We start from the raw sequence: 16,144 nt of genomic DNA on the forward strand, positions 1-16,144 counted from the left end.
GAAGAGAGAGATAAAAAGCGTTTGTACTGTATCTTTATGTGCATGGCCTGATGTTGGTATTCTCAGTATAAATTACACATTTCAATTGGTACTTTGTTGCTTGCCGTCCTATTAATGTGGCTGACAAAAATGATTGCACGAAACTTTATATATCTTCGATCTCTCTGACAGGTTTCAATGGCACAATTGTCGTAGCCGAACCTGAGGACATGGCAGTCTCCCTCTCTCTCACCATCAACTCTATCCTCATTGACCTCTCCTCCTTCCCGCCAACTTGCCAACAAACATCGTCACCCTTCACTGACTACACCTACTCATCGATCTCAACACCTAGCATTGTGTCTGTTTTCCCCTCTAAAGCAAGCCCTGGCGATTCCATTGAGTTGTCAATCTCAGGATTATCTGATATGGCAGACGACAACATACTTGTATTTGGAGGGAATACACCAATTGCTTGCACTTCTCACAATCCAGCCACTGTATCGACTTCATACAGCACACCTACAACCTCCAGTACTTCAACTGGGGTTACATACATGGACACAGCCAGTGTAGTACAGTGTACACTACCTGATGATATTCTACCTGGTAATTACAGAACAGTCTTACATGTTGCAGGTAGAGGCTGGGGCAATGCAGTGCTTGACGACACAACCATTGAAATTACACCAAGAATTGACAGCTCTCCTCAAATCTTAAGTATTTCTCTTCGAGGCGGAGTGCCTATAATTTTGCAAACTTCTGGTCTAGTTCCGTCTTCAATAACCAACACTAGAGTGCTTATAGGCAATACACCTTGTATAGTTCAGTCTATATCAAACAGTGGAGAATTAACTTGCCTAACTCAAGCTGCTGTTGATGATGGATACTCGTCTGTTATCAATCAGAATTCGCCCCTAGGTTACTGGACACTGCAAGCTGATTTACCAAGAGGAGAAACTGATGGTGGCTGGTCGTTTAGGAATTGGGGCTCGGTTGGTAGCTTGGCCGATGCTACTCTAGTTGGAGAAGTTCAGACTAGACAAGAAGGAATTTCTGGTAATGTTGTAACAAATCAAGCAGCTAGTTTCGAGAGCTCACATCTTGTTGTGCCAGCTTTGCAAGAATTTTCGAGGCCTTCTGGTTTTGCAGCTGAGTTTTGGTTGATGTCTGAGCAGGATACAGAAAACTATCGTATTATAGTCAAATCTTTCAGCTATGAAGATAGTGTAGCCCGAGGGTATGTGGTTTTGATTAATCGGTGTAACCAGGTTGAGTTTTGGATAGCAACTGGCGAAACATCTGCTCAAAATTCCGGTGACTTCTCCGGCTCTGCTGGCTCTGCAGGCTCTGCATTTGTCCCTGAATGTGAGGTGATTGACGATGCTTCTGACTGTTCCTCTACTTGTACTGGATTACTCACCATAGCGGACTCTAGTGACCTCCCGCAAGGTGTATGGCATGTGATTAGAAGCGAGCAATCAGACTGGACGACTTGGGCACATGTTTATTTTGGTTGGACAGTGGCAAACGATCAACGTGAACTTTATGATATTTGGAGTGATGAAGATTGCACAATTTATAATTTATGCAGTGGTACGCAGACTCTTTCGGTCAATGGTTACTCTACAACTGTCATTACTAACTTCCTCCGAGCTAGATACACACCAATTGAGATAGGAGGCAGTGGTGTTATTGATACTGGTATTATTCCACTTAGTGGACATCTGTCTTCATTTGAGGGGGAACTTGACGAAATTGCATTTTATTCTAGACCAATTTCGCAAGCTGATATTGATGCTCGTGTGCATTTTGGTACCTCTGAAGAGCAGCCTATATGGATTACAGTTGAGGGAGTGGATGGAATTGGAAATGGAGCTGTACCGAATGTGAAGTATCCGGAATTTAGAATGGAGTTTGCTAGTGAAATGCAGTTGGATTGGGATATTGTTCGGAACGGAGATTATGTGCTGGACTCCTCTACTGCCCTTAGATTCGAATGGACAGGGTAAGATACTTTATGACTTCCAGGACTTAACTTAAGCTGTAATAATTAAGTGTTATTGTGGTGGCTATGCTTGTCTTAACTTTGTAGATATCATGCATGTGTACAAGAATATTTTGTCTGATTACTTCAATTCAAATACGTTAGCTTCATATCATTACAATTAGTTTTACTACTGGCGTACTATTCTTTTTCCTACACAGTTTACGTGGTGTTCGTGAAGTGTCTCGTTCCATCTACGAATCATGTGACCTTGAGGCCTCTTACGTGCAGCAGTGGACTTCACCCATTAGTGGAGGTCGTAGGTCTGTGTGGCTCTCATCGGGTCAGAACCACTACTTCATTGACTCTGTGGTTGGAGGATGTCCAGAGGGAAGGAAACTGAGGGTGAGCTGCTTTGAGATGTAGCATAAATCTCAAAAATATCTCTTAAACTATATAGGCTCGTGTTGGTGAGGTGCGTACTATACAGTGGAGAGTGGGCAGTTACTCTGACATCACAGTGCCTCAAGGCACTGGACTTCTATTCCAATGGAATGGAGCGGTCATACACGATCTTGTTGAAATGAAAACGGCCATTCAGTCGGCTGAGGACTGCTCCCTGGGTGTGGCTGATGCGAGGAATGATATTGGACTGGTGAGGATTGTGTGGTTGTCTATATTAAATTTCAACTGAACCTATAGCTATTACATTATATAAGCCTAGCTACATTAATTTATCACCTGATAGTGTACATGTCTATCACCACGCTGGCCATGCACGATGCATGTACATCCTTTAGGTTTCTCGTGAGTGGGTGAATGAACCGAGCACAAGTGGAGAAGTTGCCATCAGTGACCTCTCTCTGGGTCTCCACCACTTCATGTGCTCTGTGGGTAGGCACTGTGCATTGGGAATGAGGTTCACTGTCAATGTAGTGCCTGAGGAGGTTCATGATGATAATATTGACAGTCAGGTGCGTTGGAGTATTTTGCATAGGGTAAGGGTACTAAAGGTGTAGGGTAAAATACATGCGTGAAAGCATGCTCACTTTCATATAATAATGAGGTGTCCATACAAGAAAAATATAATGATTGCTACTGATAGTAAGGTGCGTCTATGAGGTAACCTGAGGATGGTGGGATATATTCTTCATTGAGTTTATTTTCCCTCAATGCAGAATCCTGTTGTTCACACTATCCCGTGGCGAATCCAGGACTATGCTGACTTTACTATGGTGGAGGGGGAGAGCCTTTCTTTTGTGTGGCATGGGTTCCACTCTCTACATCAGGTACGTATAGGATAGACTACACCTAAGAGTAGAATATGTGTCTATGTAACCTCCGCGGTTGCGGTTAGCCCGAGGCGCAAAGCCGAGGGAAGCTAACCGTAACCAAGGTGGTTACTAAGACGCATATTCTACGAGTGGGTGTGGTCTATCTAACTTGGACTTCATTGCGCATGCGCGAGGCGTGGTTATAAAAAGCCAGGTTTGGTGCGTAGCAACAGAAATTGAATTTGTGCGAGCTGGACGAGCTGGAGAGCTGTGAGAGACACCAGTTGACAGAAAAAGACAAGAAGACGGCTTCAAAACAATGAAAAACTACAGTAAAGCTTGTGAAACGCTTCTTGAAGATACTGGAAAGAACAGACAAGTAAAAAGAACCTAGAACTATGCTAGAACTGACTGCAACACTACAAGAAGAAGAATGAAGCTCTGTGGTGGAGTGGAGGGGGGTATAGAGCAGACTAGACCGGCATGGAACCTTAAAAAACTCAATAGAAAGTGTCAAGCGACTGCTAAAGTGTTTTTGATGCTTCCTGGCCCCCCTTGCCCATGCCCAACTGGAAAAATCAATACAAAGCAACAGTGGACATGGAAAAAATGGATATTGACTGAACAAACTATTGCATTCTGTGTTTTTTATAATGTTTTTGTCATCTTCTTGTCACTTTCACTAAAAATTTCATTCCAACTTTTGAGAACTTCCTGCAAATTATTTGCCACTTCCTGTAGAATATGCGTCCATTTCCTGTAGAATATGTGTCCACTTCCTGTAGAATATGCGCCCATTTCCTGTAGAATAAGTACCTTCTTGTAGATTATGCTTCCATGTAATCTACTGTTTTTAGCCAATCAGATCAATTACAGATGATGTAATGTAGTCTAAAGTGTGTTTCAGTACTCACTATGTATTATGTATACATATATATACATATACATAATTATACATAATACATGTTCAGTATAATCAGTAAATCAGCTAGGGGTAATGTGCAAGCCAATGTTGTAGAAGAATCATATGATGCTTTACATTATTTTTACTTAGGTCTTACTGGGTGAAATGTGGTGTTCTCTTTAAGCTCAAATTTATCATAATTATTTCCAGGTGACAGAGACCGTGTTCGAGAGCTGTGTTTTGTCGGACCATCCCCTTCATGTTTGGGGTCTGCCCAGTGTGGACAATAGTGTGAGCATCCAGGGGCTGATCCCGGGGGACTACTACTACCTCTGTGCAGTAGCTGGACACTGTGACGCTGGAATGAAGATAAAGGTGTGTGGGTACATCTATTGAGCATTTTGGGAGTTGCCAGATTTTTCTTTCAAGGAAAGTCTGCATGTGAGATGGTCCTCTCCATAAACGCAACTGAAGGATTGTGAATTAGCAATCCATCAAGTATATAAGTCTGCTGTCACAAATTTAAGTGTTCATTATCCATACACCTACGTAGGTGACAGTACTACCAAATGATGGCCTGCTAGTGTTGAACAATGGTGTGAGTTCAGTGTGTGCTGATGGAGTGAGTTGCTCTCTGGCCTACAGTGTGCAAGCCACTCCTCAACTGGCCTCTGTTGAGGTCAGTAACTGTTACAAATACGCATACGCATGCAATAATTGTGCATAATTGTTTAGTCAATTAGTTTCCTGAGCATTGCAATAATTGTGCCCTTTTTCCCACTAGCCTTCTGAGTCTGTTGGTGGGGCCACCCTAACTCTAATTGGAGCTAACCTCCTCCCCCCTAGCACAATAGTTGGCTCCAGTCTGCCTGAATTGAAAGTGTGGATTGATAATGCACCTTGCACTAACGTTTTAGCCGAATCTGCCAACACTGCCGCTGATCACATGATCTCCTGTAACATCACAGACTATGAATCTGATTATTACCATGTCGATGTGTTTGTAAGTGATCATGGATTTGCTTCTGTATCCCCAACTCAACTTGTGCCACGTTCGATTAGAGATTTTGAAATCCCTGCCAATTTTAACTCATCCTATCCAAAACTATTTATTGCCGCTGTGGCCTCCACGATAAATCCAACATCAGGCAGTATTCATGGAGGCACCGTTATAACTATCAGTGGGTCAGGATTTAGTTACATCTCCGAGCGAAACGTTGTATCTCTAGGTGGAGTCTCTTGCCGAATCATAGAAGCGAGTTCAAGTACAATTACCTGTATGAGTGGACCTGGAAGCTCAAGTGTGGCTGTTAATGGTACTGTGAACGGTTTTCCTATAAGCACTAGTTTGCTGTACGAGTACAACGATGCTTCAACTCCGATTGTGACTTCTGTTGAAAGTAGTCCCGATAGTATAAACTCTCTTTCAGGTGGCAATGAAATCACACTTGTTGGAATGATGTTGGGAACTGCTGCTTTGGACCTACAAGTGCAAATTATGAATTCTATGGCTGGTTTGGTTGACTTTTCCACCGAGGATGCTTGTTCTGTAACTAACTTCATTGTAGATGGCTCTGACACTGTCAACGTCTCTTGTACAGCTCCTAGTAAACCTGCTGGCATATACAAACTACTCGTTCACGTACAAGGGTACGGCTTTGCTACTGTAAGTGATAACACAGTTGAATATGCTCTCGAAATTGACTCTTTCTCTCCGGCATCTGGTGGTCATGGTGGTGGAGTGGCTTTGACAATTGTTGGCAGTGGATTCCCTGAGGCAAGTAATTCAGATCAAATCAGTGTCACTCTTTGCGATGGTGAGCCTGCAAGTACATTATGTCTAGTTACTTCGTCTACGCTCAATGAACTCGAGTGCACCCTCGATCCCACTTCAACCAGCTCTCCCTTCACAACAAATGCTACGTGCTCTATAACCATCACCTCTGGGGAACATACTGAAATATCCTCTGATCAATTCCAATTTATCGGCTCACTGACCCCTCGAATTGACTCCATTTCCCCCCTGATAGGGGGTACTGGTGGTGGTACTACAGTAACCGTAGAGGGTGCAGGATTCACTTCTCAAAATTTGGAACCAATCACAGTCACTATAGACCGTGCCGAGTGCATAATAACTCAATCTACCGATACCTTAATCACTTGTGTGACCGGTAACCATACGACAACTTTACAAGCAGAAGTCATAGTCAATGTCCCAGGGAAAGGAAATGCATTGTCAATGGATGGAGTGATTATGTATGAGTACGTTGACGTGTGGTCTAGTCCGTTCACATGGGGTGGCGGACCTTTGCCGGGAGAGGGGGACTCCGTGTATATTAAGGTTGGACAAACTGTGTTTTTGGACGTGAATACTCCGGTGTTAAACTTGCTGCTGATTGAAGGGTCACTGATATTCGAGGATGATCAGGATCTTCATCTACAGGCCAACTATATATTCATTAACACTGGAAAGCTACAGGTAAGGGTGTTTGTACTTGACGTATACACACTTGCATGCCAAACATAAATATACTCTCAGGAATCTGCATCGGTCTGCCAATGCTTTCAAGATTATTATATCAGCTAGTAGCTAGTTGTATATACATGTTCAAAAGTATATCAAAATGTACTCCAGAGCTATAATACATATTCTATTCCCTTCAGGTCGGTACTGAGTCCTCTCCGTTCACTCACATAGCTGTCATTACCCTCCACGGCTCTGTGCAAGATCCAGAGATACCTATCTACGGTGCAAAGGTCAGGCTAGGTATATCAACTTGCATTTTTTCAGTTGCCCAATACTGGTACCAAATTAAATTTACATACATAAGCTGCTCTTGCATGCATCTGGCCTATACAATTATTTGGTTGTTCGGAACATTAATGTGTACACTTGTTGTTGTGCATGCATGCATCAAGCTTTTCTCTTGAACTAGGTACTGGGTATTCGTCAAGGAGAATTGGACCTTCATGGTCTCCCTAGGGCAGTCACATGGACACGACTTTCTCAGAGTGCCCTGAGCAATGACACTAGCCTCAGGCTTGAGCAAGCTGTGGACTGGGTGACGAGTGACAAAATTGTCATTGCACCCACTGGCAAGGACGGAAATGAGACTGAGGTGGGTGGAACAATCCTGTTGAGGTTATCGCAGCTTATTCCTCCTAGTCATAATCAATTCCAAACACTGCTTTATTGCTATTCTCGCAGCCTTTTTACTTTCCATATGCTTCTGCTGTGTGAAGGTTTGGCTTAAGATACGCATTATGCATAAATTATAATTACAGTCCATTACTATTCTCATTTTGAGCGTCACGTACAGCAATTTGTTGCCCAGTGAGCGGGAAGACCAAAGCATACTTGTACAAAATGTATGTTTTGTCTAGTATAATAATTATTATGCCAATACAATTGTATACATGTAGTAAGCAATCTTCCATGAACACACACATGCACCTGCAGGAGAATGAGGTGGTCTCAGTGTCAGGGGATGGTCGAACAGTCAATTTGCTCCACCCACTCCGCTACACCCACCATGGGGTGACTGAGATGTACGAGGGAGGTCACTTCATTGACATTAGGTGAGGCTGCATGGCTATGTATGCAGTATGTATATACTCATACATACACATATATGGAAAGTTTCGTAAGTGTGAAAGAGTTTTCTCATGATGCATATAATTATATCGCACACTCCAGGGCTGAGGTTGGTCTTCTTTCCCACAATGTGATTGTTCAGGGGTCCCGCCCCCCACCCAGTGTTGACCAGGATGCTGTTGACCCCCAGTACGGCTCTCAGATATTTGTACATCGAACGGGCACACATCCGACACCAGTCAGGTATACCGTTGTCAGTGTGTAGCTACATACAATAATTACTAGGATCTCGTGTTAAATGATTTTCTTTTGAGATTTTTTGCTGGCTGTTTAGTACGTATACATGTGTGTAAAAGGTTTGCATTTGATTACTGTCCGTCTATGCATGTGTACATTCGTAGTCTATGAATCTCCATGCTGTATAGAATTGCTAGGTATCCCAGCTATAACTCCAACAGGATTGAGCACACCGAGATACGCTATGGTGGTCAGGCATTCCGGCTGGGTCGTTACGCTGTGCACTTTCACCTCAGTGGAAGCATGGCAGGCTCGTACATACGAAACTGTGCCATTCATCACTCGAATAACCGAGCTGTCACGGCTCATGGAGTTCATGACCTCTTGATCGAGGGGAACGTAGCATACGACATAAAGGGACACACCTTCTTTATTGTGAGTAATTTAATTGTCTTACCCAATTACTGTGAAACCACTTAATACTGTATGTTATGAATGAAAGTACGATGCGTGGGTATACTTGGTGATTCAATCATGTCTTTGAAAAACAATTGCTTCTTCATTATTCATCTCTCTAGGAGGACGGCATAGAAACTAACAATAGTTACCTAGGAAACCTGGGTGTCTTGACAAGAGGTTCATCAAGCCTCCTTAATACAGACCAGATTCCCGCCACCTTCTGGATCACTAATCCTCAGAACACCTTCATTGGTAACGCAGCTGCTGCCTCCAGGGCGTACGGGTTCTGGTGAGTGTAGGGAACATTTACAGTGACAGGTTTAGAATCATTTATTTGTACACATCGGAATATAACGACTTGTGTCTACTTGAGCGAGCTATATAGTATTATAATTATTGTCTTATACTATGGTACAGCACGTAATGATGGTTGTATCTATTAATTGCCATCTGAAGCCAAAGTTAAACCCTCTCCACTCTCCAGGTTTGATTTTGACTCCTCCCCATCTGGAGCCTCACGCACCAATCGAGTATGTCCGAACAAGGAGCTGTTTGGAGTGTTCCATAACAACACGGCCCACACATGTAATGAGTTTGGACTCAGAATCTGGGAGACCTACGTGCCCTATGTGAGTGTGTAAAGTGCCCTACAATTTCTGCAATGATTGAGTAATGTTTAGGGCATTATCACTAATGGTAGGGTTCCTTCATTTGGATACTGCTAGGTGACTATTCATAGAGTCAACACTTAATACTCCTCTGCCATCAATACACATTCCCATGATTAATTATGTGATATATTCCCTATTTATTGAGGTGTGCATGTGATGTGTTTGTATTGAGTTGGGTGATGTATACTTTATAGTTAACATGAACCTCCATAGGCTACAAATGTGTAGCACTGTACTGTGATTCTTTTTAATTGTGAATCTTTGCACCCACCCCTCCCCTAGGCCGATGGGTGTGGTGCTACTCAGCCTCAGGTGGCCACCTTAACAGATTTCACGACATACGCCAATGGTATCAATGGGGTGGAGCTATCCATCGTGGGTCATGTGAGACTGGAGGGGTTCAAGGTGGCAGATAATGTGGAAAACGGCATTGTTATCATCGAAACTCGGGGTCATTGGGGTGGACCAAAGATCAAAGTGAGGGCATAATTTATCAGTGTGCATCAGTAATACTCTATGTAGGTGTGGTGCTAAAACATAATAAAAATAATTGCTTTAGAAATGAAGCCCTTCCTATAATTGTATAGGAAGGGCTGGCAATCAAATGCTTTCGAGCCAAATACTGACGTATTTTACGTAGCTCATTAAATAGTGAACCATGTGTTGTGAGTATAATACTAGTACAATGTCATAATTATACACAGTCCACTTCAGCAGTTTTCTCTCTCTTTCTCATACAGGATGCGCTCATCATCTCCCATACCTCTGTCAACTCTGGTCCCCCACAGGTTGGGGGGATAAAGACACCCAACACTCCTCGTCTGACCGTTTCCAACGTAACCTTTGCAAACTTTGATCTCCCTACGACCTCTTGCCTCAGGGCATGCTCACACTGTAAGGTTCGACAAGGCGGATTTCAGGTATGGTTTGAGGGACTGTCCTTTGTCGGAGGGTCGGCCAATCACAAGACAGCATTCCAATGGGAGTGGGAGGTATGTATTCATCGTACATACCATATAGCGAGTAATTCGTTGGTGCAAATTTTCATACGAACGACCCATTTAAATATTTCGTAATTTTCGTACAGCTTAGTAGTAACGTTGAATCTAGAATAATTTCGTAGTTTTAACTTTTGTATGATGCTCTTCAATACGAAATCTACGAACATTTCCACATGAAAATAACCCTGGTATTCATTATTCATAGCCAGAATACAACGTTGCACATTGTAGGCTTCCCATAACACTTACTCATAATTTCAGACTTTGGACAATAATAGAGTATTATGTCCTTCATTGCAGGTACTATTCAAGGACCTGGATGGTACCCTGACCGACCTTCCTGGAGGAGGGTGGGTACTCCCAAACAGCCCCCTCAATCCCCCACAGTTCTGCACCCCCTCCCTGCCCGAGTTCAGTGTCGACATGTCTACCATCAATGGTACAGTGTGCAGTGGGGACATCAACTTCCTCAGGATGGCTTGGAACAGAGCTGAGCCTCTGGTATGTATAGTTCATAGATCTAGAGTATATACATGTGCTCTAATGTCACCTGCATTGATGTTGCACTGTACTAGGGCTACGAGGCCCCCAACGAGCTATTATTTCAAAGTTAACGTTCTTGCCACTTGAATTTTGGTCTTCAACGAATCGCATTAAAAAATACAATTACATACATGTATGTCTCTTGATTCAGAAACCTTTTTTGTGTTCTTGCACTGCATACAATGTTTCATTGACTCAGTAAAAAATCCTTTGTCTTGTATTTGGATACTTTTCACTTCCCCTTTTGTGGAAAGGGATTCAAGCAATATTAATGCAGCATCATAATTATTACGGAGTGTCCATTATTAGATAGTATATTAACTGAGCGACTCTCTATACTCTCATGCAGGCTACTCTTAGGGGGGTAAGTGTGAATGCAAGCAATCAGTTCGGTAGCAGCATTATTCCTTGGAGGCATTATCGTCTGACCCACCTGGACGGTTACATGTTCACCATGCCTGATGGCTATGATCACACTCTAGTCTGGGAGACCCCCCTGGAACACAGGTTGGCATAGAGAAAGACTGATTTCGTAACCTTGTATTGTATGTGATTACAATGTCTGGCTAATGCATACTCATAGAAATCAGGTTTGATTAACACTTCCCTCTATAATATTTTACAGAGTTGACCACACATCCTACAAGGCTGGTGTATATGGAATCATACCGAACAGTCGACTGTGGGTGACCCATCAGTTCATACAGACACCAGACCATGTCAATGTGGGGGATAATCTAGAACCCACCCCCCATGGAGAACTACCACTGGACTCCGATCCATTGTTGTGAGTCAAAAGTACAGTTATGCATGCAAGTTGCATCTGCAGCTGTACACAGTGTGACTCTTAATATATTGAATGTATAGAGAATTTTAAGTATAGGAGCTTGGGGCATGCATGCATTCTTATTCCAGATGATGACACATGACTGTACTTATTATATAAGTGCGTAGGAGGTTTGTAGATTAGTGCCGGCATGGTATTCAGCAGCACTAGACAGCTTACAGTTTTATATACTATATGTACATTAATTATAACACCTCAAAGTAATGATACAAAGGGCTTGGAGATTACATTTCCCTGTAATTTGAATGGTACCAGTCTCTTACTCACTCCTTGATGCATGCAGTTCTTGGCACCTCGAGAATGAGACCGACCCCAATGCGGTCACCTACCTGATCACCGGGCAAAACCTCACTGATCAAAACAACGACATCACATTCAACTACCTCTACGAACCCTGCCCAGTCACGGGCTGCCCACCTCCTGCCATCGACTATGGACCCTACGAAACATTGTACGTATCTGTAGTTGCAGAACATTAATCCATTTCTAGGTATACTGTACATGCCAGAGTTGAATACTATAGCTCACACACATCCTGCTCCATCTTTCTTACAATTCCACTTTGAACCCTAGGCTACCTAAAAAGTGTGCAATCCGCACATAACACATAATACCCACTTCACATAATTATACCCTCACTATCATTATATACCACCCCAGTCAACGAGTGTGGAGCAACCCCGAACACTGGCCCTCTGGCATAGTCCCCCAGGAAGGGGAGGACGTTATCATCTCCTCTCGATGGAGGATGCTCCTTGATGTGACTCCGCCCACACTCCACCGAGTGTACATACTAGGAGAGCTTATCTTTGAGGATGCAAGAGACTACAATTTTACAGCAGATCTGGTGGGTTGGTGTTTCGGCTATTATTATAGCAGACAGTTTTTACTAAGACATCAGCCAATGCCGTAGTGCACAGTGTAAAAATAAACTGATTATGGTGATGGCAATACAGATTTACATTGCGCTGCACTTTAGCTACATAGTGTATTTGTGACCTTTTTACCACTCTGTAGATCCTGATCCAAGGTGAGATGGCTAGGGTCTTCATAGGTACCGAGGAACAGCCGTTCACTCATCGTGTGGTGATCACTCTGAACGGACTCAGGAATGACGTCCCACTACGTCTATCAAGGAGACTGCAGTTTGGATCAAAGGGGATTGGAGTGTTCGGAAATGTGAGCAGAAAATGTGTTGCATGGGTTTAAACTTTTATTTTGGTGCATGTTTAGAATAATACTTTATTTGTAATTATACTATCGTTATTTTCAATAGTTTATAAATGTGGTAATACTTGCTTCTGTACACACAGTTGCCTAATACATACTTTTTTCGTTTCTCTTTACAGTTCACAATTCATGGTGTTTCCAAGACAACCTGGACTCGTCTCAGTGCTAACACCCCAGCTGGTAGTGGCACTCTACAACTGCAGGGGAATGCCTACCCCAATTGGGGGGTTGGTGATGAAATTGTCATCGCCCCCTCGAGTTGGGAGCCGACTGAGTCGGAGATAAGGACCATCTCCAGTTACGATAGATCCACAGGTATGAGAAAAGTGTGTACACACCTATATACATGTATATTATAGTATCTTGTGATACCGTAAATTAATGCTATGACTGACTTTCTTTTGAACTCCATAGCTAATTTTAAGCATTATAATTATTATAAGCGTATACCTTTTAAGTGTATATAATTGAACAATTATGCAGTGGCTTGAAGGGCCATAGCATGAGTAGTTTTTGACTGCAACCGATCAATATGGCTGTGTGTATCAAACTATCATGATCACATGCGTTCACCCACTACACAGGTACTGTCACACTAAGCGAGCCACTTGAATATGACCACCTGTTACAACCATTCTTGGAGCAGTCAGACATAAACGCTGCTGATCCCCCTCTAGTGGCCACTCCGTGGTGGGGGGATGGAGGAATGATGGCCCCTGAAGTGGGGCTGCTCTCTCACAACATTGTCATTCAAGGTGAGGTCTATCAAACTGAGACAACTATACATTTCCTGTGCCCATGTATTTCATAGAATTTCGCTTTGTATCAAAAAACTTGGCTCTCTTATCGCCATGCATGAATGTTTCTCCGTTTGCAGGAGGAGAGGACCCAAGTGAGCCTTTGGAGCAGAACCACTACGGCTGCAGGATACTAGTGGGAGAGTACTTCAGTGGACGGTTTGTGTATAATGGCAGACTCAAAATCGACTCAGTTGAGATACGCAATTGTGGCCAGGGTGGCTACTTTTCACCCAGAGATCCTCGCTATTCTATAGCATTTGCAAATAGTTTTGAGACTTCTGCAGGAAGTTATATCAGGAGGTGCTCCATTCATCATGGCTACAATACTGCTATCGGAGTTCACTCATCATATGGAATCGAAATCTCACAGAATGTGATATGGAGGACTGTGGATTCTGGAATTAAAGTTGGCGGTCGTGATAATGTGGTCATGGATAACCTTGCAATGTTGACATCCACCATTCAACCCAATAGGTGAGAGTACGTACGTTGCATATTCCAGGTACACCAGTATATACGTAATAATTATGATACCTCATGATGCCCTCTCTTGGTAGCCTCCAGCTTAGTACCCGATTGATTTATGATTGTTTGAATAGTCTATAGACTATACACTATTTATGGGGTGCCATTTGTGTCAAAATTAATATAAATTGCACGTACATCATAAATGAATACATATATATATAAATGCAGGTGGTGCATATGATATGCAGATGCCCCATATGTAAATGCAGCATGTGCATATAGCAAATGCAGCACATACATTTGTATATGTACCTGATATATATAAATGCAGCAGTCCCATATAATAATTATATGCAGCAGTCCCATATAATAAGTGCAGCAGTCCCATATAATATATGCAGCAGTCGCATATAATAAATGCAGCAGCGTCATATAATAAATGCAGCAGTCCCATATAATAAATGCAGCAGTCCCATATAATAAATGCAGCAGCATCATATAATATATGCGGCAGCCTCATATAATAAATGCAGCAGTCGCATATAATAAATGCAGCAGTCCCATATAATAAATGCAGCAGTCGCATATAATTATAGCAAAGATTGGGTAATGATCGTCCATTATTTTTGTTAAAAAGGATCGATGCCAAAGTCCAAGTCTAAAATTAATGGCTGCATCAGGAGAGCCTTGCAGCAGAGCTCTCTTCTCACTCTTGCAGCTACCAATAGCTATATAGCGTTCTATAGTGCAGAGCTATATATAGCTACTATAAGTATAGAGTAGCAACATGCACTCACCATGGGCAAGTTTTTCTACGCACTCTTCTTAAAAGGCTGCAATGGCATTGCAAGTAAGCAACACTTAGCATAACTCGAGAACGAAGCATTATAATTATATACACTCCAGAAAACATGACTAGAAGGCCTATAGAAACTCTTACTTGCACTTCATTGATCCTTGAGCAGCTAGTCTACACACAAGACACATAAACACACTACTGTATACCCATGCGCATGCGCACCAAGGCATAATTATTATATGCGGCTGCTGTATTTATTATATGCGACTGCTGCATTTATTATATGCGACTGCTGCATTTATTATATGACGCTGCTACATATAATTATTATAATTATGACTACATATATTATATGCGACTGCTGCATTTATTATATGACGCTGCTACATATATTATATGGAACTGCTGCATATATTATATGGGACTGCTGCATATATTATATGACGCTGCTACATATATTATATGACGCTGCTACATATATTATATGTGACTGCTGCATTTATTATATGGGACTGCTGCATATATTATATGGGACTGCTGCATTTATATATATCAGGTACATATACAAATGTATGTGCTGCATTTGTATATGCAACCACTTCATTTGCTATATGCACATGCTGCATATCATATGCACCACCTGCATTTATATATGTATTCATTTATGATGTACGTGCAATTTGTATTAATTTTGACACAAATGGCACCCCATACTATATACAATGTATTCTACTATTGAGTTTAACATTGTGCATTGCCTGTCATCATCACTCCTCGGTACCAATAATACTTACATATTTACGCACACAGCCCACCAGATAACCATTCTGTTGACTTCCCTGCTACCTTTGACGTGGACGGTAGTAACGTAGTTCGTGGCAATGCAGCAGCTGGCTCCAACAGGATTGCATTCCGATACGCAGGGGAACCTTGCCTCGAGGACAACACTGCACCGACCTATGAGCAGGTATATAATTATTTTGTGTAGCAACTTAAGAAAAATAATTTGTAGATTGTTTGCCTCTCGCTTGATATCGATAAAAGTGTATGCTACATGTAACTTAGACGCATTAAATGTGTAGCCACAAACTAAAACTTCTGATGTGTCATTAAAATTGTGTACATAATTATTAGGCAGTTTGTGGTATACTGCAGTAGCTTTCTCGCTTAAATCTGTAGTTATGTGCACTTAGATACTAGTTGATAAGATCTACATGGGAAGTACATGGCCATGGGAAGTACATGCATGGGAAAAGTGCCTCAGAGCAGGTATACTATGGGACTTAGCAATTTACTATGGGGACACACACACACACACACACACACACACACACACACACACACACACAC

At 42.3% G+C, this 16,144-nt stretch overlaps 1 protein-coding gene across 1 annotated transcript in view; it reads left to right on the forward strand.

Moving 5' to 3' along the window:
* LOC135335844 (fibrocystin-L-like) overlaps positions 1-16,144 on the forward strand; it is a 42,899-nt gene that overhangs the window by 11,540 nt on the left and 15,215 nt on the right. Inside the window, exons 23-49 of the mRNA XM_064531428.1 lie at positions 172-1,987; positions 2,188-2,371; positions 2,427-2,621; positions 2,767-2,940; positions 3,145-3,255; positions 4,355-4,519; positions 4,698-4,823; positions 4,929-6,623; positions 6,809-6,901; positions 7,081-7,263; positions 7,605-7,723; positions 7,842-7,982; positions 8,198-8,411; positions 8,555-8,724; positions 8,920-9,064; positions 9,389-9,583; positions 9,847-10,098; positions 10,408-10,608; positions 11,000-11,157; positions 11,276-11,437; positions 11,781-11,948; positions 12,158-12,344; positions 12,515-12,676; positions 12,847-13,042; positions 13,312-13,482; positions 13,605-14,001; positions 15,605-15,761. Coding sequence (XP_064387498.1) covers positions 172-1,987; positions 2,188-2,371; positions 2,427-2,621; positions 2,767-2,940; positions 3,145-3,255; positions 4,355-4,519; positions 4,698-4,823; positions 4,929-6,623; positions 6,809-6,901; positions 7,081-7,263; positions 7,605-7,723; positions 7,842-7,982; positions 8,198-8,411; positions 8,555-8,724; positions 8,920-9,064; positions 9,389-9,583; positions 9,847-10,098; positions 10,408-10,608; positions 11,000-11,157; positions 11,276-11,437; positions 11,781-11,948; positions 12,158-12,344; positions 12,515-12,676; positions 12,847-13,042; positions 13,312-13,482; positions 13,605-14,001; positions 15,605-15,761 — 7,937 coding nt within the window. The remainder of the gene's footprint in view (positions 1-171; positions 1,988-2,187; positions 2,372-2,426; positions 2,622-2,766; positions 2,941-3,144; positions 3,256-4,354; positions 4,520-4,697; positions 4,824-4,928; positions 6,624-6,808; positions 6,902-7,080; positions 7,264-7,604; positions 7,724-7,841; positions 7,983-8,197; positions 8,412-8,554; positions 8,725-8,919; positions 9,065-9,388; positions 9,584-9,846; positions 10,099-10,407; positions 10,609-10,999; positions 11,158-11,275; positions 11,438-11,780; positions 11,949-12,157; positions 12,345-12,514; positions 12,677-12,846; positions 13,043-13,311; positions 13,483-13,604; positions 14,002-15,604; positions 15,762-16,144) is intronic.

Source organism: Halichondria panicea, chromosome 5 (genome assembly GCF_963675165.1).
Source record: "Halichondria panicea chromosome 5, odHalPani1.1, whole genome shotgun sequence".
In the NCBI taxonomy this organism is placed as follows: domain Eukaryota; kingdom Metazoa; phylum Porifera; class Demospongiae; order Suberitida; family Halichondriidae; genus Halichondria; species Halichondria panicea.